Source organism: Mastigoproctus giganteus, chromosome 5 (assembly GCF_048544385.1).
Source record: "Mastigoproctus giganteus isolate SK-2022 chromosome 5, ASM4854438v1, whole genome shotgun sequence".
Classification (NCBI taxonomy): Eukaryota; Metazoa; Arthropoda; class Arachnida; order Uropygi; family Thelyphonidae; genus Mastigoproctus; species Mastigoproctus giganteus.
Genome location: NC_143579.1, coordinates 17,569,373 through 17,594,079, shown reverse-complemented (window position 1 = coordinate 17,594,079; position 24,707 = coordinate 17,569,373). Strand labels below are relative to the sequence as shown.

General features: G+C 38.2%; 1 protein-coding gene across 1 annotated transcript in view; it reads right to left on the bottom strand.

Moving 5' to 3' along the window:
• mib2 (E3 ubiquitin-protein ligase mind bomb 2) overlaps window positions 1-24,707 on the bottom strand; it is a 388,603-nt gene that overhangs the window by 32,653 nt on the left and 331,243 nt on the right. Inside the window, exons 17-18 of the mRNA XM_090373924.1 lie at window positions 15,136-15,351; window positions 5,294-5,472 (exon numbers count right to left, since the gene is read on the bottom strand). Of these exons, the coding sequence (XP_090230050.1) occupies window positions 5,294-5,472; window positions 15,136-15,351 (395 nt within the window). The remainder of the gene's footprint in view (window positions 1-5,293; window positions 5,473-15,135; window positions 15,352-24,707) is intronic.

Genomic DNA, 24,707 nt, shown 5'->3' with positions numbered 1-24,707 from the left:
GCTGGTTCCTTGTGAAGGAGAGTAAGCAGGAATACAAGAGAAAATCCCTTAGTAACAAACATTTTTAAGGACAATTACAGGTATGCTGATTATATATTATTGAAATATAACTATTTCGCAATGATTTATATTTTTTCCGAAGTTAAATGAGTTATAGAGAACTTATAATATTTTTTTTCACTTCTATTACAAACTTGAATTATACGTATACACCGATGAGCCAAAACATTACGACCACCTACCTAATAAGATGTCAGTCCTCCAAGTGCAGCCAAAACAGCTCATACTTGGCAAGGCATGGACGCTACAAGATTTCTAAATGTGTCTTGGGGTATCTGGTACCAACACGTAACCAGCAGATCCTTTAACACCTGTAAGGTCCGTGGTTGAGATGCCACAGATAGGAGTTGCTGTTCCAACACAAACCACAGATGCTCGATGGGACTGATGTCTGGGGAATATGGAGGCCAGGGCAATACCTGGAAGTCTTCCTCATGTTCCGCAAACCAGTCTCAAACAATCTGGGGAGTGTGGCATTGCACATTATCCTGCTGAAAGATGGCACCGCCAGAGAGGAAGACCATTGACAGGAAAGGGTGTACCTGGTCAGCAATGATGTTTAGGTAGGTGGTAGACGTCAGAGTGCCTGGCACATGGATGAATGGACCCAGGGTATCCCAGCAGAACATCGCCCAAAGCATGACACCGCCGCCATTGGCTTGTTTTTGCACACAGTGCATACAGGTGCCATCGCTTCCCCAGGTAAAGGACGCACACATACCTGGCCATCCACATGGTGCAACAGGAAACGTGATTCATCAGACCAGACGATCTTCTTCCAATCACTCAAGGTCCAGTTTCGATGCTCGATTGCCCATTGTAGGTGCTATCGCCGGTGACCCATGGTTAGCATGGGCACTTGGAGTGGCCTGCAGCTACGCAGCCCCATTTTCAGCAGGGTTCAATGTACTGTGTGTTGTGACACATTACTCCCATCACCAGCATTCCAATTACTGGCGAGGTGCAGCAAAGTCCCCCTTCTGTTGCCACATATCATCTGGGAGAGCCTTTGCTCACCTCAAGCATCGATGAGCCATAGTTGTCCAACACCTCGCCAGTGGTTCGTGGGTTTCTCCCTCCTCGGACCACTTTCGGTAGGTACTAACGATGGCTGACCATGAGCACCCCACCAGCCGTGCTGTTTCGGATATGCTCTGACCGAGTCATCTGGCCGTTACAATTTGGCCTTTGTCAAACTCGCTTAAATCCGATGCCTTTCCCATCTGAAGAACAAGAGTAACACTGATTAACGGACCTCAGTATCAGGTGTTTTTTATACCACGTCCTGACCTGTGCACGCACCGTAGTTCATCTGCAGTTGCTTCGATTTGCATAATGACTCGCTGATCATAATGTTTTGGCTAATTGGCATGTATCCCCTTATTTTAACATTAAACATTGGTACAACTTTTGATGTAGACGTGATAGAGACATTTTATGGTGATTTTCGGAATCAGCATGTTTATTTCCTCCAGAATCACATATTTTCATCGCAGAGGTATGACAAAAAATATTTTTTGTTGGCTAGTGTTATTATTTATTTATAACATTAATATTTATGCAATTTTTTGAATATATCTATATCCTTGTTATTTCATAATTTAATTATTTGATTATAAATTGTTTCAATAAGACCTGGTGAATTACTGAAGCACATTCATTGCCATTCTTTAAAAGTAAAAATCATCTCAACAAAGTCTGCTGATATGTGTACAGTTCTTTCCTAACTAAATCACAATGGCATATAATCAAAACAGATATTTAGAAAATTTGCTAGTTATACTTATTCTGGTCACCATATTCTAGGTGACCAGAATAAGGTTTGAGCACCATTATTATTTGTACCTGTCATTCAAATGGATTATGAGACTGGTTGAGCAAATGGAAAAAGTCTGTGTTCTTTGGCATACCAAAGAACACCATTGAGAGAACCAAAAGACCATGACAGATTGTTACTTTTGTAATGTGAATATAACTGAATTTTCAGCACATCCACAACATGGACAAAATTCTTTAGAAGATGATAATGGCATGTGATGAAAGTGCAATTGGCAGAGATCTGAGAACTTTAATCAACCCTGAGTACACATCTGATGAAGAGATATCGAAGCCAAAGCTGTATACCCAAGATGAGTTGAATATCATCATCAAAGATCTAGTCCTCTCTAAAGATAAAGACAAGCATCTCACCTCAAGACTAAAGCAGAAATACTTGATTAAGAAGAATATCAAAGTGCCTCACTATTGATTAAAAATAAAAGAAGTTTGGAAACATTCTTTACAGTAAATGGTCTGCCATCCATCCCCATTCGATTCATCTAAGAGACAGACTATAAAATAAAATCATAAAGACACTAACACTTTCAATCAATTCAGCTCTATACAGACTGTACAAGGCTCAAGAAATAGAATTTTTCTCAGTGTGGTTTGTGCTTGTTAACAGTAGAGAGTGTTTTTACAGGGATGGGATATACTTAAATAGAAGGGATGCAAGAATATTTGCAGATGCTATCAAGGTGATGCTGGAGGGTTGGAAAAACTGGCAGTTTGGGGGGGGGGCATACACAGACTAATACATTAACTAGAGTAGCAGGCAAAGGCAAAAGTGATTCTTCCACTGCTTTTATAGAAACATGCAGCAGCCTGGAAAGCAAGGTGACAGGGATTACAAGAATTGCTGTGGGGTCATCATGAAACAAGCAAAGACAGGTCTGTGTTAGGATAACTAAGAATAAGAGCAGATGCATGTATGCTGATGATATGAGCATAGTAAATAAAATTTATGAATTTTGAAGTACTGATTAAGTCATCAAATGCATTCATTGTGGGGATATCAGAGATGTGGTGTCACTCAGACACAGAAGATGCCGAATTTGAATATGGGAAGTACAATGTGTACAGAAAGGACAGGAGAGGGGTTATGCTCTTAGTTAAGAAGCACATAAAATCTAAGGCAGCGCATCCAGTTGACATAGGTAGCCAGTGCAATGCTGAGTCAGTTTGGTGTGACATAATCTTTGGAAAACAAAAGTGAGTGTAGGAGTTTGTTATATGCCAGATGACTATGACAAGTACAACAAACAACTGTACAGAGAAACAGAGTGGGCCAGTAAATCAGAATGTCTCATAATGGGGGATTTTAACTTTCTTGATACTGACTGAAACTTGTGGTTGGGTACTCACACACTGGCAAAGAAATTTCTGGATTTAATGGATGACAGTTTTCTACAACAGCTGGTTAGAGAGGCACCAAGAGGAAGCAGTACTCTTGATTATCAGTAGTGATTCTTCATGCATTAAGGGTCTTCTAAAAGACCCATTGGATGGCAGTAATCACAGTGTGCTGATGTGGGACTTAAAGCCATAACTACTGTCAAGGGTATAAGAAAGTGCTTTTGCTTCCATAAAGGTGACTACAGTGGTCTTAGACAGTCTCTAAATTCTATACAGTGGGATCGTCTGATGATTTTGCCAGCAGCAAGTGCTACATGGGAAGAATTCAGGGAAGTAATCATAGAAGCTATTAGGCTTTTATGATTACTTCCTAGGCTTAGACCTAAATTGATGTCAGATGAACTGATGAGACTTGTGGCTGTGAATAAAATGCAGAGGATGCATAAAAATTATCTGGTGATAAAGCAGCCTGTGGTAGATATAAACTAGTCTGCAATAAAGTCACAAAGGAGGTTAGGCAAGCTAAGGCATATTCTTTTCACTCAATGTCCATTTGTTCAGAATGTTCTGGCAGAGAGATCTGATTGCTTTCATTTACTATCCAATTTTGATGAGATGAATTTTTGAAGGAAGTAAAATTGGTGTACTAACCATGGCTTCTGGTTAGTCAGTAAATGCCATATAGGAGCCATGAATGATTCTGATAGAGGAATAGTTGCATTTTTTTCTGTTCCTGGTTAGTACCATTTGGTTAAAACTTCAGCATGTGAAGATTTATTTGTAGCAGTAGGCTGAATCTGTTTTTTTTTTTTTTTTTTTTTGCTCTGTTTTTCAGTACTGCAGATCTTTTTCTTTTTCTAGTTTCCACTGTTTGTGTATCTGAGTTTGCATGGGTAGCACATTGATTATAATCACTACCCTCCCCCACACTGGGTGGAAAAGGGCCAGGTTTGAATCTCATCAATGACACAAGGAACTTTTATGGGCTTTTTTCATTACATGGCTGAATTAGTTGATAGCAAAGTTTTTACTGATAGAAACTGGGTTTTTGTCCAGCAAAACAGGAAAAGTAGCCAGACACATGCACAATTTATGGTCACGATAAACATGGACATATATGTTAGTTCTTTGGTGGCTCTAATATGACAGTTTTTTTTAATGACTGTATAGTCATGGGTTTTTGACCCATAACGAGCACAGGTAGATGTTCCTCTACAAGTTGTTTGAAGCTATCTGTATTTTTTAACACTTGAAGCATCTTATTGGATTAGGTATACTCTCATACAGCTGTCACTGTATTTGATAGTCTAAGTGTGTCAAAAGTAAGGACGTTTCCCTGTTGTCTTTTAACTTGTAACTACCTGTTCTTTCAATGCACTGCAAACTTCTTCAGATATGCAGCGTTAGTACCAATTTGATATCACACCTTTTGAGGTGTTTAGGGTGATATGAGGGGTTACTTTAATGGGCATTTCTCCAAAGTTTGTAGCAAGTAATTATTATTCTGACTGTTTGGAACATGTGGTTTATTAAAATCACCCATATATCAATAAAATATAATCTTTTCATGAATTTTGGTGATTCAGCTAACCCTTCCAGCACTTTTTGTAAAAAAATAAAAAATAAAAAAATAAAGTATCAGCTTACTAATTGTTTACATGTGGAATGGATTACAAGAAAAAAAGAGGGAGGGTCTGTACACATACTTCTTTACTTTGTCTTTTGTCTGACCCCCCTTCCCCCCTAGTGATTTACATTTGTTTGATCCATTTAAACAACTTTGTAGTAATGTTTTTTTTTGATGATGCAGAGGTTTAAAACATTTTTTTTAACATAAAAGATTTCCAGAATTAAGTGATGGAACACCATGTATAAATATATTTAGTGATTAATTTTAAAAATAAATACTACATCCAGGTCAGTTTCCCTGCCTGCTTCTGCTTTTTTTTCTTAGTTACTTTTGTGTGTGGCTTATCGACTTCCCCTCATAGTTGTCACTGACATTATATAGGAAAAATAATGGCAAAATAAAACAACAATCTTAGTTAAGTATAGTTACCTTTTAAGAGTAGTAAAATGTTGAAGTTCCTCTTTTAAAGCAACATCAGTAACTAAGTCTAAAGGAGTTTTGCCTTTATGATTTCTATGTGAAAGAGCACCTTCTTCCTGGACAAGAAAGCAAGCTATTGCAAATCCAATATTTTTTTCTACATTCATACTAGAAAGATGAGAAATAATCTGAAAGTAAAAAATCAAAATTGTAATTATTTTAAAAACTTCAAGTAAAAGTATATTTCTAATATTGATAAATGCAAAAAATTAAAAAAAATATATATACCAGAATTACTTATTCAGTATGGCATCTGATAGTCTAAAAAATCCAATAATCTGACATAAGAGCATAGTACCCCATGCCCTCAAACTTTGAAGTGAAACTATAACATACCCCATGCCCTCAAACTTTGAAGTGAAACTATAACATATATGCACTTGTTTAGAACAATTGGAACTAATCCAGTGTACTGCTGGATAAGGTCTAACTTTCATTCATGAGTTTATAAGCACCAAGCAGCAAGTTATTTTGTTAAATTTTGAAAATTAGTAAAAATAAAAATTTGTGTATAAAGGCTTTTAAATATTAATTTGTTCTTAATTTGGCTTGGTTACCCAGTACCCATAATTTGAGTGAAACTATTTCAAAAATCAAATCAGAATTAAAAAAAAAAAAAGTGAATACTCATTGTTACTTCATTTTAGATGTAATACTATCTTCTACATCTAATCATTATCACTTTTATTCAATTTCAGCAACTTCTGGATTTGAATTCCAGAGAATCTCAGCTTTTATAAGCCAAAATGATCTGTAATCAAGTCACAAAGGAGGTTAAGCAGGCAAAGGCAGATTTTTTTTTTTTTTTTTTTTTGTTTGGTAGTTGTTGGCACATCAGCTTCTGTGGCCATAATGCACCTCCCAAGGTTTTTGTAGTACTTTGATCCAAGCCCGAGGCTGGATTCGAACCCGCGACCTTTAGGTTGCCAGGCAGGCACTTGACTCACCCGGCTAGCCCGGTCGGCCAAAGGCAGATTACGAGAAATCTTTGTCAAAGGACGCAAAGAAAAACAGCAAATAGTTCTTTACTTATGTAAACTCTAGAAGGAAGGGGATGAATCAGGTTGGTCTACTTGATATCGATGGTTCAACTGTTAATGATCCTGCTCAGGTAGCTAACAAACTAAATGAATATTTTGCATCTACATTCACACATGAGAAGTTGTTCAGGGAGGGGAATGCCAGACGTGTAGTAAACTCTGGCAATAAGCTAGATAATCTTCTAATAACTGAGATTAAAGTGGAGGAGAAATTGTTGAAGATAAACTTAAAAAAGGCACCTGGGGTGGATGGAATCTATCCAGTTATATTAAATGAGGCAGCAAAGGAAGTAAGCAAACCCTTAGCCATAACTATGAGAGCTTCCTTGTGACCCCAATACACAAAGGAGGATCAAGGAGAGAGACAGGTAATTACAGACCTGTTAGTTTAACTTCTGTTCCAGGGAAATTAATGGAGGCACTGGTTAAAGAAGCACTGCAGGATCATCTAGACAAGACTTCAGTTATAGCTCGGACACAGCATGGGTTTGTTAAGGGAAAGTCTTGTCTGACCAATCTGATTGGATACTATGATGTAGTCACAAAGGAACTGGATGCAAAGAATAATTTTGATCTCATATATTTGGATCTGAGAAAGGCTTTTGATACTGTTGCACATGGAAGACTGCTACACAAATTGGAGCAGTGTGGCATTGGAGACAAATTGCTGCTATGGATAAAGGGATGGTTGAGTGGGAGAAGACAGAGTGGTAATCAATGGACACTGCTCTTCGTGGACTAATCTAATTAGTGGAGTTCCCCAGGGTTCAGTGTTGGGTCCATTGTTCTGTATTCATCAATGATATTGATGATGGTATATCAGGCTTAATGTCCAATTTGCAGACGATACAAAGGTTGGCAGGGTTGTTAATGATACTGATGAGAGTACGCTGCTGCAACAGGATATACAAAAGTTGAGCAGATGGGCTGAGAGGTGGCAACTGAAGTTTAACATCGACAAATGTAAAGTACTGCATATAAGAAGCAGTAACCCCAGAGTAACGTATCAACTGTATGGTACTACACTGACAGTTGTAGAGGGTGAAAAGGACCTGGGGGTAATTGTGCAGGCAGATATGAAGTTTCCTGAGTAATGCAGACTGTCTGTAAGAGTAGCTAATGGTGTCTTGTCAACGATATACAGGAATTTTTTTAGCAGGGATAAGGAGGTGATTATCCCCTTGTATAAGGCAATGGTCAGGCCATACCTTGAGTACTGCGTACAGGTCTGGAGCCCTCATTATTTTAAGGACGCAGAGCTGTTGGAACGAGTACAGAGAAGGGCAACAAGATTAGTGAATGGAACAAGGGGTTGCTCTTTCGAAGAAAGGCTTAAGTTTTGCAAATTACAATGTCTGGAGACTAGGCACCTGCAAAGTGATCTGATTGAGGTGTATAAAGCTTTGAATGGTTTGAGCATGCTCAATGCTGATGGGATTCTTCCTCTTGCTCAGAATAATCGGCTGAGAGGGCAGAAATTCAAATTGAGGAAAGACAGTTGTAGGATAGATGTGCAGAAGTTTGCCTTTAGCCAGTGGGTGGTTGATTGCTGGAACAAACTTCCATCTGTTGTTGTAGAAGTTGATAGCTTAAACAGATTCAAGGCAGAACTAGACAAACATTTGGAGCGAATGGATGGATGAAATGAGAAGGGTCTGTGTTTTTTTTTTTTTTTTTTTTTTTTTTTTGGCTGATGCTATATAAGCTTGTTTTCTTGCATCATGTGCCCTTGCTAATGCTAAAATCAGATAACAAACAATAGGAGATGTCTCCCTTTCAGATTTTAAAATCTGATTTTTATGTGGCAATCTGTAATAAGCTTATACAATTGCATTTCTATGCTTTGTATAAGAACTGCTATGTTTCTAAGTAATTTTGTGTCTACAATTACTTAGAAACATATATAAAGAGATGGCTGGAGTTAGTGGGAAGTGTGTAATATATTTTGAAATGACCTTGAAAAACATAGATATCATGCATCAGTTGAAAGTTGAGAAACAAGATGATACTTGTTGACAGGAAATGGGAATGGGATTTTGGTTTTAATAGTGCAAAAATGACAAGGGTTATAATGTGCCAGGAAAAATTTAAATTTCGAGAAGATTGAAAATTTGTTAACCATTAAAGTTACTTTGTCAAAAAGTTGTACATATATGTACGTATATACAAGCATTGATAAATTAAAAGCAGTATAACAGTAAAAATAAATTTCCTATTTTATATACATCTATACGTGTTGATAGCACATAAAAAATTAAAAACAGCTGACACATGGTCTTTGTTGGATACAATCCAACTGAATGTATATGGCTCAGTCAGATGGTTTCAAGTGATAAAACATGCACTTCTAAAATTTGAATATACTGTTAAAACATGCTTAATACATAAAATGATGTCACATTGCTTGCACGAAAGAGGGCTGATAACCCTCAGATGAATGTGTCAGATGACTGTGTCCTATGCAGAGCTGAACAAGAATAATTTCTGCTTTATGCTCCCTGTGCAGACTGGACTGCCATAGTTTGATTACAAGCGTAATCTAATTAATATAGTTTGCTTATCTATATCAGAGATATAGATGCTACAAATTTTGCCACTGTGAACATAACTTATTATGGATTACTTGCCTGTAGTCTGTATAGGGGACTGACATATCAAGATTATTTGTTAGGGCTGCCAATTTGGCTGCAGTATCAAAACCAAATTGTTTCCTCTAATCCTAATGTGGCTGTGAATTCAGCAGAAGCAGAGATCGAATCAATCAACTGCTGAATCTGGAACAGGTTGGATGAGTAGTGTATCTCATTGCTGATATATACAAGCCTGTATATATCAGCAATGAGATACAATATATACAAGCCCTCGAATCCCAGTCTAATCAAGAAGCGTGTGCTACACACTGCTGCTCCTGCCCTGCCTGGCTACGGAGGCACCAATGAGACTCGTGAGAGAAAAGATAAATGCATGGGATGCATATAAATTATCAGACGACATAGAAGCCTATGGCAGATGTAAGCTAGTCTGTAATCTAGTCACAAAGGAGATAAGGCAAGCAAAGGCAGATTACGAGAAATCTTTGGCAAAGGATGCTAAATAAAACAGAAAGGATTTCTTTACTTATATAAACTTGAAAAGAAAGGGGATGAATCAGATTGGTACACATGATATTGATGGTTCAACTGTTGATGATCCTGCACAGATAGCAAACAAACTGAATATGTATTTTGCACCTACATTCACATGAGGAGTTATTAAGGAAAGAAAATGCCAGAAGATTATCAAATTGTAGCAGGGTGCTTAATGATTTTGTAATAAGTTGGTGCTTCTATTGTCAGCAAAATGGGGAACATATTGTGCAAAAACGATAGGTGAAACAGGACCTGGGTATATCTGCCAGGGGCAAAGGTTGATGACATTGTAGAGCAGATATCATCTTTTAGGGGCACAAAGGGTGATATTGTTGTACACATTACCACTAATGATATTAAGAGTAGGAGACTGGCGGAATTACTTAATAAGTACAGGTCAATGTTGAAAAAATAGCCGTGAGTTAGGGTTGAATTTGAAAGTATCTGCAATTCTGCCCAGACATGATAAGAGGGAGTATATAATGAGAGCCTTGTCAATCAATTCAGCCCTGGAGAGATTGTGCGAGGCTCAAGGGGGAGAATTTTTCTCAGCCTGGTCTGTGCTTGTTAATAGGACAGACTGCTTCTACAGAGATGGGATACACTTAAATAGAAAGGGTGCAAGAATATTTGCTGATGCTATCGAGGCAGATTTAGGTGGGGATACATGGACTAATAGATAACAGTACCTACTGGCAGAGGTGAAAGTAATTCTTGCACTGCTTCTATTGAAATGCAATTGAGCAGCAGCCTGCAAGGCAAGGCAATGGGGATTTCCAGGATTGCTGGGAGTCATAGTGGAACAAGTAAATACACAGGCTGTGTTAGGGTAACTAAGAGTAGAAACAGGTGCATGTATACTTGTGTGTACACCAATGCTAGGAGTATAGTTAATAAATATGATGAGCTTGAAGTGCTAGTCAAGACATCAAAGGCAGATATTGTTGGGATATCAGGGACGTGGTCACATAGACATAAGCAGTGCAGAATTGGAATTTGGGGAGTACAATGTGTACAGAAAGGATAGACAGGACAGCAAGTGAGGAGGAGTTATGCTGTTAGTTAAGAAACACATAAAATCTAAGGAAGTACATCCAATTGATGTTGGTGGACAATGCAATGTTGTGACATAAGCACTAGGAAAGGAAAAATCAGAGCAGGTGTGTGTTATAGGCCTAATGAATCTGATGAGTATAATGAGCAATTGTGCAAAGAAATAGTGGGCCAGTAAATCAGAGTGTCTTATAATGGAGGATTTTAATTTTCCAGAGGTTGACTGGAATTTGTGTGTTGGTCACTCACACACTAGCAAGGCTTTTGTGGATTTATTGGATGATTGTTTTCTACAGCAGCATGTTCGGGAGGCAACTAGAGGCTTTCTACTTTCTAACTTCTCTACTAATGCTGGTGTTCCTCAAGTTCAGTTCTCTCTCCCATGCTTTCCCCTCTTGTATATTAATGAGATTCTTCCAGTGACTGGAAATCATATCCATAGTTCTGCTGATAATGGCACATTGTATTCTATTTTACAGTTTGATAAACAGCTTTAACTTCTCAAATATCCACTACCAACTCCTTAAATGTGATCTCCAGGTATTTCTCCAGTGGGGCAAACATAACTTAGTTAATTTCAATCCTTCTAAAACTCAGTCCTGTCTTATAATGCAAAAAGGATTCTTCTGCTTCTATGCTTATCTTCTATGATACTCAGATTTCTAGACAATATTATATATTTCTATTAGGGATTACCCTGACATCTAAGCTCTCTACATACATCATAAATATTGCTTCCTCTGCATCTGAAAAACTCAGTTTCTCTTTTGCTCTCTGTGTTCTTCTAATCAGCTACTCAATCTGTAGACACATCTGAAGTCTGCCCTACCAAGAATAATCTCTCTCAGGCTGAGATGGGGGAAACCTCTGGTGCCATCAGACAACTAACACTTAGGCTATTAGATTACATTCAAAAGAGGGCAATTAAGTTAATTAATGACCCATCTCTTACAAAGTCTCTCCACTATCTGTCTCATAAGAATTTTTCTTTCTGCTGCATGCCTCTTCTATAGATATTTCCATGGTCACTGCTCTTCTGAACTGGCTTCTATAATTCTCCCTCTCTCTTCCAAACCCATCTGAACATGTGCCACAACCAATTTGCATCCTTTCACTGCCCAACTTCGAACTCACAGAACTAACTTTTCTTCTTTATTCCTTCAATTTCCATTTTCTGGAACAACCACCCTTCACACATATTTCCTGAAAATTATAATCTACAAAAATTCAAGTGTAATATGATCAAGTATCTTCTTTTGTCTTTCAACCCCACGCAGTAGTAAGTATGATAGGTTCTAATTTGGTTACTTTTGTGTTTGGGATTTCAATATATAAAAAAAAAAAAAAAACAACTTACTTATAAAGTCAGCTCCTGGAACTTTCCAACTATACCTTGTACTGTTTTCAAAATTGTTTGGTAAAGATAACTAAATATAACATTTTGTGCATTAGAGTGGTATCAGCAATTCTATCCACTCATACTACTAGGTAGCACTCAGGAAGATTTTCTGCACCACAGTGGTGGTGGTGTGATATTGTTTGTTATTGATTACTCCAAATGTTTACTTCTCTGCCTGTTTTCTAAGATTTTAAAATAATTAAAATTAATAACTTCATCAATTTATAACCAAGAAAGCACTTCTTTATATCAAATTTCTTATTTCTGTGTTCTTCAGTGCTAAAATTGGAGTATTTTCATTTAGTTATTTTATATATATCTGTCCAAGTTGCACTTATGAAGAATTTTATAGTTAATTAACAAAAATTACATTTTCATTGTCATTGAAAACGTACTGAGTGTAATACTGAATGCCTGTGCCTTAGCATTCATTGTGGTACAGATATTATTAACATTTTTTGACTGTAATATTGAATGTCTGTAGCATTGTATGGCCATAGACATCTGATACACATTAACCACAGACCAAAACAGCAGTTGACTGAACTCTGGGAGAGTTTTTGTGCTCTGTGCAGCTGAAAATAATTAAAGAGATTAAATTTCACTTTTGAGGCAAAAAACTGTTTTAAAGCTAATAAAAGATGTCTTTCAAACAGTTTTTTTTATGCCATTCCTTCACTGATAACACAGTAGTTATAATCACTGCCTTTCTACACTGTGGAAAAGGCTTGGTTTCAAATCCCGTTAATGATGTGCAGAATGTTTATGGGTTGTTTTTTTTTTTTGCACTGTTATCAAATTAGTCAGTCTCTTGGTGAGGATTGGATGGTGTTCCTGGGAACTCTGTTTTTTGTCTAGCAAATCAAGCAAGCCAACCAGAGAACAGATGAAATTTACAGATAAAATATTTTGTGGTGTGTGAGCTGCCACTCAAATTACTTAAAAATGAATGAAATGTTCCCAATGCCATAAATCTAGGCAGGCAATCTGGCTAAAGAGGCACAAAGGTGTTTTAGATGAGGAGAAGGAAATGTTTTTTTGATGGGTAAGAGGGAAGACTCCCAAGAACCTGATAGCATCTAATACCTGAAGTTATTTTGGGGAGTGGCACACAACTCTGGAGTATGGTATCAAAAAGGTACAGAGGGCTATATTAGAGAAGCATTATTAAATACACTATAGTGGGGACAACTGTATGGCTGTTTCAGAGTAGAAAATGAAATTAATAATAAAAAACAATCACTACAAAGAACAAGTATTGGTTGAAAACAACAACAAAAAACCAGCAGCAATATTTTTTTTTAGATAATATTAAATTCTCAGAACTAATGTACATGCTTTACTTTAATAAAATCTTTGATTTCATGGAAACATTAGTAATTTCAATTTCATTTTGTTTCAATGATAACAAAAGAGGTAAATCATGAGAACTGCAAGGAGATGGCATTAAATAAATGTGTAAACTAACACAATTAAAGCAAATTTTATACAGGGTTATTCTAAATTATTGTTGGGGTTTCCGTGGCCTATAATTTTCAAACCGGAAACAACAAAATAAAACTGCTTATGGAATATGAAAGTGTAACTCAAAAAGTTTTATTACCTATAGAATCAATTCTGCAGCATGCTAAACAACTTCAACGTGCTTGCCTTACGTGGCACATAAGACGTCCAAGCAATATTCAATTTCCCTCCAAGTGTTCTCCAGCATTTGCAGTGTAACTGTTTCGATCACAGCAACAATTCTGAGCTTCAGTTCATCAAGGGAGGTCACAGGGGTCTTGTACACAATGTCCTTCACATATCCCCACAAGAAGAAATCAAGCGGCATAAGATCGGGTGAGCGTGGAGGCCACGGAATCGGTCCACCAGGCCCAACCCAGCGCCCAGGAAAATGCATGTCAAGAAATTCTCAGACAATAAGAGCCCAATGTGGCGGTGCACCATCTTGCTGGAACACCACATTTGGGGCGTCTCCGTAGCCAGGTGGGAAGGAGCAGCAGTGCGTACCACACGCTTCTTGATTAGACCGGGGTTCGAGCCCGTCACCACCAAATATGGAGGATGCGGAAAGGTCAAGGAATGACCACCGCATATTCCGGAGCAATATGGCCTTAGTTGCTAATGCTCCTAAAAACCAAACAACAACAACAACAACCACATTTGGCTGATGATTTTCCAACTGGGGTAACAGATACAGCTGTAGCATGTCCAGATAGGTCACCGCTGTCATTGTTTTTTCTGCAAAGAAAAAGGGCCCCAAAACTTACGAACATGACAAAGCACACCAGACATTGACCTTTGGACTATCTCTTTCAAATTCTCAAATGGCGTGAGGGTTTTCTGATCCCCATATTCTGCAGTTATGACGATTTACCCTCCCTGATAGGTAAAATGTTGCTTCATCACTAAATAAATATAATCTTTATTGTGTACAAAAGGATGTATACAATGTACCCTTCATGGCAGGAATGCCAGGGGCTTCAATCTCCATCTCCGAAGGTAATTTTCATCAGCTTTGACATTTGACAAAATGCCTTGGGCAAATTGGAAATGGCGGGGTTTATCATTCAGCTTTAAAGCCTGTACAATCTGCAGTTTGTAGGCATGGAGGTGAAGGGAGTTATAAACAACCCTACAAACAGTCGTTTGTGGTATACCTAACTGCAAAGAAGCTCATCTAGTTGATTTTTGTGGGCTTCAAGAAAATGCTTCGTGGATTCGATCAACATCTTCCTGCAACGTGATCGGTCTTTCTGCTCCTTTTCGGTGCAGAACACTACCAGTCTCTTGAAATTGCTTTAACCACATTCAGATAGCATTATCTGAATGTGGATCTTTTCCATACCGAGTTCTGTAACGATGTTGCATTGTGATAACAGACTTTGTTTCGAAAAACCAAAGTACACACATTGGCTTCTCTTGAACAGTTGCCATTTTGAAGTAATGCCATCAATATCCCCCAGACAATAATGCGGCGAGTACAGCTTTGCCAAATAAAACTTTTTGAGTTACACTTTCATATTCTGTAAGCAGTTTTATTTTGTTTCTGGTTTGAAAATTATAGGTCACGGAAACCCTGACAATAATTTAGAATCACCCTGTATTATAAAAATGTAAAATGGCTCATTAGAAGTAAAACAAGAATTATATTATTTACTCCACACTTACAGCTGTAACAGAGGGAGCTTCATTAACATCTCCTTCTGATTTTGTTGACTGCCGCATAAGTGCTAAATGAAGACCAGTATCACCATCCTCATCTTCAGCATTTACATCAGCACCTTTTGTTACTAAGAGTTCAACTAAGGAGCAATGACCCTGACTAACTGCTAGCAGAAGTGGAGTTTGTTTTCTGTTATTTCTGATATCTACTTCACACTGCCCCTTTAAGAGATAAAAATTGCAATTAAAAATTTCTATAGTGATACACAAAATTACTGCCACTTTTTGAATGATAAGTTTGAATGATATTAAAATTTTTCTTAGAATATACAATTTAATGTGCTCTTCAGAACATTTTTTTAAAAACATTTTTAAAATCATAAAATACAAGGTAGGATAAAAGAGCTCCAGGACTGAATTCATTAAAAAATGATGAAAGAAAGCAAGCATGTAACACATTAAAAAAAAAAAAAAAAAAACTTCCCACATCACCTGTCTATTCTCTCCAATAATTTATCTATTGGAGGCTGTGCACACTGCTGGCCAAAATTATTGAAAGATGACAAAATTAGGTATTATAGCTTTTTTTTTTTAATGTACTTACTTAACACCCTTCAAGTAAAACTGCATATATATATATATCATAAATTTTAATTTGTAAAAGCAATAAAAAATGAATTTTATAAAATTTTGAATTATCCATAGTGTTTTTATAACATTTTATAGTAATAGCATAATTATAGCATAATAGCATAGACAGATGTTATACCAAATAAGAATATTGTGCTTCTCAGTACATTACACAGTGGATAATTACAGAAAACTATGGTATTGTAAAAACATAACAAAAATCAAAGTGGGCATTAGTAGTTTGTTGGGACGCCTTTAGGATAATGAGATATGTATGTTGATGGTGTAAATTGGAAAAAATATGTTTTAACCAACAAATTCCAATTTTCTAAAATATTTTATTATACATTAATAGTACTTAAATACACTTCTGGCCAAAAGTACCTGCAGTACTTTTGGCCAGAAGTGTATTTAAGAAAAATTGGTTTTATCCAATTTTGGTTAAATATATACCCTTAATAGCCATTTGCTTAAACAAACAGTGAGATTGGTCTATAATTTCCGACTAATGGAGGATCCTTGCCTGGTTTAGACATACTACAAATAATGGAGTGGTCCAAGATAGGGGGCAGGTGTTTTTTGAAAATATCCAGTTATAAAAAATAAACAAGATGTGGACATCTGTTTCATATAAATGTTTAATCATACTGTAAGAGATATAGTCTGGTCCTGCTGCACTATTTGGAGATCTGTTAGCGATCTAATTCTTTGAGTTTTACGAGGTTAATGGTTGGTTATAGGGCAGAGAAAGACATGTCAAGAAATTCACTTTGTACTTCTTTGCATCCACTTTGATATACAGAATTTAGGACTGAATTTATTCAAGTACAAAGTAGAAGTAGAGATGGTAGAGGAGGGGGTTGAAGAGTGTTTGCAATTTCAGCTGGAGAGGACTGATCACATCAATTAAAATGAAAGTACTGGAGCAGGTATAGTACAAATGCTATATAGGATGATGCGATATGCATTTTTTCCAGATTATTCTTAGGCCAGAGATTTTAGTAATAGTTGAGGCAAAGGCAATAAAAGGATTACATTTGGCTTTCCATCTAATCTATCAAGCAACTGCTTTAAATTTTTCATAACTATTAGATGGTAACTGGAAACTTTCAGAAGAGGTTCCAAGTATAGTTCTTCTCTTGAATGGCATTAGCAAACTCTGCATGTGACTTGTTACGTGTACAGTTATCAAAAAGGACAAATACAGCAGTTATACCAGTTAGTCTTGTTGAAATACCAGGTGGTATATTATTCAAGGACTGAACAATATACCGGATGGAATTTAAACAGGCAGACAGAGGGGATACCTCTGTCTAAATCAAACAGATAACAGGGAAGTGATCAAACAGATAACAGGGATGCAATGAATCACTCAATACTGATCAATTCACACTTGGAAATAGAGATGGTGAACATACAGTCAAGGTTCTTGCAGAGATGGAACCTGCAGGTAAGTATACACTGGTGTTCAAAGAAAGTGCACCACCCCTTAAAATTGTAACTATTGTCCGAATAACGTAAGTATATGGCAATATTTGTTTTCTACAGCAACATGTTCGAGGGGCAACCAGAGGGAGTAATACCCTTTATCTGATTATCAGCAGTGATGAAGCATGGATTAGGAACTTGCAGATAAAGGAACCACTAGATGATAGTGTACGGATGTGGGATTTACCCTTGATCGTAGATGTAACTACGATCAAATGTAAAGGGAAGGGTTGTGATTTCGTAAGGGTGACTACAGAGGTCTCAGACAGTTTTTAAATTCTATAGAGTGGGATTGACTGATGACATTTCCAACAGTGAAGTCTAAATGGGAAGCCTTCAGGGACTTAATCTCGGAGGCTACTAGGCTTTTCATACCAACTAAGAAATACAGTTCAACGTTCAGGCCTAAATGGATGTAAGATAAATTAATGAGGCTCGTGGCAGAGAATAAAAATGCGTGGGATGCATATAAATTATCAGGCGACAGAGAAGCCTAAGACAGACATAAGCTAGTCTGTAATCAAGTCACAAAGGAGGTTAGGCAGGCGAAGGCAGATTACGAGAAATCTTTGGCAAAGGATGCAAATAAAAACAGCAAAGAGTTCTTTACTTATGTAAACTCTAGAAGGAAGGGGATGAATCAGATTGGTCCACTTAACATAGATGGTTCGACCATTGATGATCCTGCTCAAGTAGCTGATAAACTGAATAAGTATTTTGCATCTACATTCACACATTAGGAGTTATTCAAGGAGGGGAATGCCAGAAGTTTATCAAACTCTAACAGTGAACTAAGTGATTTTGTAATAACTGAGAGCAAAGTGGAGGTGAAACTGTTGAAGTTAAACACAAAAAAGGCATCTGGGGCAGATGGAATCTATCCAGTTATAATGAGGGAGGCAGCAAGGGAAGTAAGCAAACCCTTAGCCATAATTCTGAGAGCATCCTTAGAGTCGGGGGGGGGGGTCCCCATGGACTGGAGATGTGCAAATGTATCCCCAATTCAAAAAGGGGGTTGAAAAGGTGACACAAATAATTATAGACCTGTTAGTTTAACTTCTATTCTGGGGAAAATAATGGAGTCACTGGTTAAAGAGGTGATACAGGATAACCTAGACAAGACAGCAGGAATAGTTCCGACACAACATGGATTTGTTAAGGGGAAGTTTGTGTGTCTGACCAATTTGATTGGATACTATGATGTGGTTACAAAGGAACTGGATGCTAAAAATAATTTTGATATCATATACTTGGATTTCAGGAAAGCTTTTGATACTGTTGCACATGGAAGATTTCTGTACAAATTGGAGCGGTATGTCATTAAGGGCAAGTTACAGCAAAGGATAAAGGGATGGTTGAGTGGGAGTTGGCAGAGAGTGGTAATAAATGACACTGCTCTACGTGGACTAATTTTATTAGAGGAGTCCCCCAGGATTCGGTGCTGGGCCCATTGTTGTTTTGTGTATTTATCAATGACATCTGTGAAGGTATATCAGGCTTAATGTCCATGTTTGCAGATGATAAAAAGGTTGGCAGGGTTGTTAATTCCACTAAAGACAGTATGCTACTGCTAGAAAAGAATCTAGAAAAGTTAGGCAGATGGGTAGAAAAGTGGCATATGAAGTTTAACATTGACAAATGCAAAGTACTGCACATGGGTAGCAGTAACTCAAGAGAAATGTACCAACTCTGTGGTACTACAGGCAAAGTACTGCACATGGGTAGCAGTAACCCAAGAGAAATGTACCAACTCTGTGGTACTACAGAGAGGTGGAGAATGAAAAAGACCTGGGGGTAATTGTGCAGCCAGATATGAAGTTCTCTGAGCAGTGCAGACAGGCTGCCAGAGTAGGTCATCGAGTTTCGTCAATGATATATAGGAATTTTGCTAGCAGAGACAAGGAGGTGATTATCCCTTTGTATAAGGCAATGGTCAGGCCACACCTCGAGTAGTATATAGAAGTCTGGAGGCCTCATTTCAGGAAGGATGTAGAGTTGCTAGAACAAGTACGGAGAAGGGCAACAAGATTGGTGAGAGGAACAAAGGGGGGCGCTTATGAAGAAAGGCTTAATTTCTGCAAGTTGCAGCATCTGGAGACTAGGCACCTATGAGGTAATCTGATCGAGGTGTATAAGGCATTGAATGATTTGAGCAGGCTCAATGTTGATGGGATACTTCCACTTGCTCAGACTAAGAACCTGAGGGGCCATAGATTCAAATTGAAGAAAGACAGTTGTAGAATAGATGTGTGGAAATTTGCCTTTAGCCAATGGGTAGTTGATTGCTGGAACAGACTTCCATCTGTTGTTGTGGAAGTTGATAGATTAAATATATTTAAGGCTGAAAGAGACAAACATTTGGAGTGACTGGATGGGTGAAACGGGAAGGGTTTTTTTTTTGGCTGATGCTGTATAAGCTTGCTTTCTTGCATCATATGCCTCAACTAATGCTAATTTCTTACAGATTGCATCAGATAAGATTTACATGCATAGATGATGACATAATATTGCATCAGCTGTTACTTTCAGCTATATAAGCATGCTCTGCAAGAGTTGCAGTCATTCCTTGATTGTGTCAGGATGGCGAGTTATGTGCAGTTGATAATACGTAGAAAGAGTGCTATTGTTGCTTTACGTGAAGAAGGATGTTCTTCCTGTCATATTGCTTATAGTGTCTTGTAATCTGTCGATAGTGAGTAGATTTCTTTCCAAACTCAAGAATACTGGTTCTGCTGATAGGAAAAAAGTAACCAGACGCAAATGAGTCTCTACGCCAAAACAGGACTGCATTCTGAAGTGCTTATGCCTTAAAAACCATAAAGCTTCTTCGTCTAATCTGAAAAGAAAATGCGAAGAACATATAGGAGTGGTAGTAAGTGCAATAACAGCCAGAAGACACCTCTTCAAAAATGGCCTTTTGCAGCCCGTCATCCTAAGAAGAAGCTCCTCCTCACACAAAAAATGAAAAAGGCCCAATTAATCTGGTGTAAGGAGCATGTCAAATGGATCCCCGAGCAGTGGAAGTCAGTTATTTTCTCGGATGAGAAGATATTCAACCTGCATGGCTCTGATGTCAGACAAACGATTCGCCGTAGACATGGTGAAGAATACCATCCAGACTGTATGGTGTCTACAGTGAAATTCCCTACCAATCAAATGATATGGGGGTGCATTTAGCATCGCGGAGTAGGTCACCTGCAGTTTATAAAGGGTTTGATAAATGCCAATGGATACCTGGCTATATTGGAAGGCAAATTGCTACCAACCATTAGAGACCATTTCAACTTGCCAAGTAACTGCATCTTTCAGGACGACTCTGCTCCTTGTCATCAGGCGAAAAGTGTAAGTAGGCACTTCTGTAGTTACTTTAGCTTCATTTCTGCATTAGAGGTGTCACAGTAATGTGTTTACATTTGTTACAGGTGAAAAAATGGTTGGAAGAACGGTCCATTACAACTCTTAGCTTGTCAGGATATAGCCCAGACCTGAATTCTGTAGAGAACTATTGCCATCGTGTGTATCTGCAGTTGCCAGAAAGAAACCAAAGACCCTTCGTGAAGCCATAATTCATGTTTGGAACCATGAACTATCAGTTAATCATCTTCAGAAATTGATCATGTGAATGCCTCGATGGCGTGCTGCTGTCATCAGGGCCAGAGACGGTTCAACTAAATATTAGTTTGCACCTGCTGAACTTTTTTCATTTTGTTTCCCATTTAAAATGATAAACTGAAGCAAACTGAGGGCTTCTAATTACATTTCACCTATAATTGTTGTGTTTACCAAAACTGTTGTATAAAGGTTGCAAATGGTCATTTTGGAATATTTTGAGAGCACCTGTCAAATATTACTTAGCTTTACCTTAACTATTAATAAATATCTTTTGTTTATATTTCTATTTGTGATGCTAGTCATTAACATGTAACATACCACCACGAAAAAGGGTTAGAAATATGAAACTCCTAGGTGATGCACTTTCTCTGTACACCAGCGTGGATTGGAAAGCCTAAATTTGAGTGTCAATTAGTGATTATCAAGGAATTTCTCAACTAGTTGTCCTCTCATATCCATGATAGGTGAAATAGGTGGAACAGGACCAGGGTATGTCTGCCAGGGGCAAAAGTTGATGATGTTGTAGGGCAGATATCATCTTTTAAGGGCACAAAAGCTGATATTATTCATTCATTTGCTCTACATTACACTACATTTCATTTGATTTGGCTTTACATTGCATCTGAAATGATTTATATTTCGCATTGCACTGTTATAGTAGTAGTAGTAGTAGTGGCACTTGATGCAAGAAAGCAAGTGTAGGAGCTTATGCAGCATCAGCCAAAAAAAAAAAAAAAAAAAACACACCATACCCTCCAAATGCCTGTCCAGTTCCTCCTTAAATTTATTTAACCTATCAACTTCCACAACGACAGATGGAAGTTTGTTCCAGCAATTAACCACCCGCTGGCTAAAGGCAAATTTCCGCACATCTATTCTACATCTGTCCTTTCTTAATTTGAACTTATGTCCCCGTAGGTTCGTATTCTGAACAAGTGGGAGGATCCCATCAGAATTCAGCGTGCTCAACCCATTCAAGGCCTTATAGACCTCAATCAGATCACCGCGCAGGTGCCTAGTCTCCAGCCACTGCAATTTGCAGAACTTAAGCCTCTCTTGGTAAGAGGATCCCTTCATTCCCCTCACCAATCGTGTTGCTCTTCTCTGTACACGCTCAAGCAAATCTACATCCTTCCTAAAATGAGGCCTCCAGAACTGTACGCAGTACTCAAGGCGTGGCCTGACCATTGCCTTATACAGAGGGACAATCACCTCCTTTTCCCTGCTAGCAAAATTCCTATATATCATTGACAAAACCCCATGTTGTTGTTGTTATTTGGTTTTTAGGAGCATTAGCAACTAAGGCCATATTGCTCCGGTGCGGTGGTCATTCCCTGACCTTTCCGCATCCTCCGTATTTGGTGGTGACGGGCTCGAACCCCGGTCTAATCAAGAAGCGTGTGCTACGCACTGCTGCTCCTTCCCACCTGGCTACGGAGGCGCCTACAAAACCCCATGACCTGCCCTAGCAGCCTGTCTGCATTGCTCAGAAAACTTCATATCTGACTGCACAATTATTCCCAGGTCTTTTTCATTTTCTACCACCTTAAGTGTAGTACCACACAGTTGGTACGTTTCTCTGGGGTTACTTCTACCCATATGCAGTACTTTGCATTTGTCAAGGTTAAACTTCAGTTGCCACTTCTTAGCCCATCTGCCCAAATTATCTAGATCCTGTTGCAGTAGCACACTGCCATGACTGTCATTAACAACCCTGCCAACCTTCGTGTCATCTGCAAACTTCGACATTAAGCCTGATATACCTTCATCAATATCATTGATAAATATACAAAACAACAGTGGACCCAATAACGAACCCTGTGGGACTCCACTAATAACATTAGTCCAGGAAGAGCAGCACCCATTGATTACCACCCTCTGTCTTCTCCCACTTAACCATCCTTTTATCCATTGTAGCAACTTACCCTTAATACCATTCTGCTCCAATTTGTACAGTAGTCTTCCATGCGCAACAGTGTCAAAAGCTTTCCTGAAATCCAAGTATATGATATCAAAATTATTTTTTGCATCCAGTTCCTTTGTGACCACATCATAATAACCAATCAAATTTGTCAGACAAGACTTTACCTTAACAAACCCATGCTGTGTCTGAATTATTGCTGCAGTCTTGTCTAGATGATCCTGCAATGCATCTTTAATCAGTGACTCCATTATTTTACCCGGAACAGAAGTTAAACTAACTGGTCTGTAATTACTCGTGTCACTCTTCGAACCTCCTTTGTGAATTGTTGTATACGTTGGCACTAATGACCTTAAGAGTAAAAGATTTGCAGATTTACTTAACAAGACGACTTTTTTGCAATTCTGCAAAAAAAGTCGCAAGTTACGGTTAAATTTGAAAGTGTCTGCAATTCTGCACAGACACGATAGGAGGGAGTATATGATGAGAGCTTTGTCAATCAATTCGGCCCTGGAGAGACTGTGCAAGGTTCATGGGGTAGAATTTTTTTCAGTGTGGTCTGGGCTTGCTAACAAGAAAAAATGTTTCTACAGGGATGGGATAAACTTAAATAGAAAGGGTTCGAAAAAACTGGCTGATGCTTATTGAGACAGTGCCAGGTGGATCGGAAACCTGCCAGATTGGGGGGGGGGATTCACAGACTAAAAGATTAATGGTAGCCGCAGGTAGAGGCGAAAGAGATTTTTGCACGGCTTCTATTGTCATGAGCCTAGAGAGCAAGTTTCTGGGGACTTCAAGAGCTGCTGGGAGTCATTATAGAATAAGTAAACACATGGGCTGTGTTAGGGTAACTAAAAGCATGAACAAGTGCATGTACACTAATGCTAGAAGTATGGTAAATAAAATTGTTGAATTTGAAGTGTGATCAAGACATCTAAGGCAGATATTGTTGGGATATCAGAGACATGGTGTCACAAAGATATAAGCAGTGAAGAATTGGCATTTTGGGAGTACAATGTGTACAGAAAGAATAGACAGTAGGAAGGGAGGAGGGGTTATGCTGTTAGTTAAGAAACACACAAAATCTAAGGAAGTGCATCCAGTTGACACGTGTGGACAGTCCAATGTTGAGTCTGTTTGGTGTAACAAACACTGGGAAAGGGAAAATGAGAGTAGGAGTATGTTATAGGCCTAATGACTCTGATGAGTACAGTGAACAGTTGTGCAGAGAAATAGAATGGGCCAGTAGATCACAATGTCTTGTATCAAAGGATTTTAACTTTCCAGATATTGATTGGAACTTGTGGCTTGGTCACTCACACGCTAGCAAGGCCTTTGCAGATTTATTGGAGGATTGTTTCCTACAGCAGCATGTTCAAGGGGCAACCAGAGGGAGGAATACCCTTGATCTCTTTATCAGCAGTGATTATTCATGCATTAAGAATTTGCAGATGTGCAAATGTATCCCCAATTCAAAAAGGGGGTTGAAAGGTTAACACAAATAATTATAGACCTGTTAGTTTAACTTCTGTTCTGGGGAAAATAATGAATCACTGGTTAAAGAGGTGGTAGTAGTAGTAGTAGTGGCATGTGATGCAAGAAAGCAAGTGTATGAGCTTATGCAGCATCAGCCAAAAAAAAAAAAAAAAAAAATCAGACCATTCCCTCCAAATGCCTGTCCAGTTCCTCCTTAAATTTATTCAACCTATCAACTCCCACAACGACAGATGGAAGTTTGTTCCAGCAATTAACCACCCGCTGGCTAAAGGCAAATTTCCGCACATCTATTCTAGATCTGTCCTTTCTTAATTTGAATTTATGCCCCCTTAGGTTCGTAATCTGAACAAGTGGAAGGATCCTATAAGAATTCAGCGTGCTCAACCCATTCAAGGACTTATACACCTTATACACCTCAATCAGATCACCA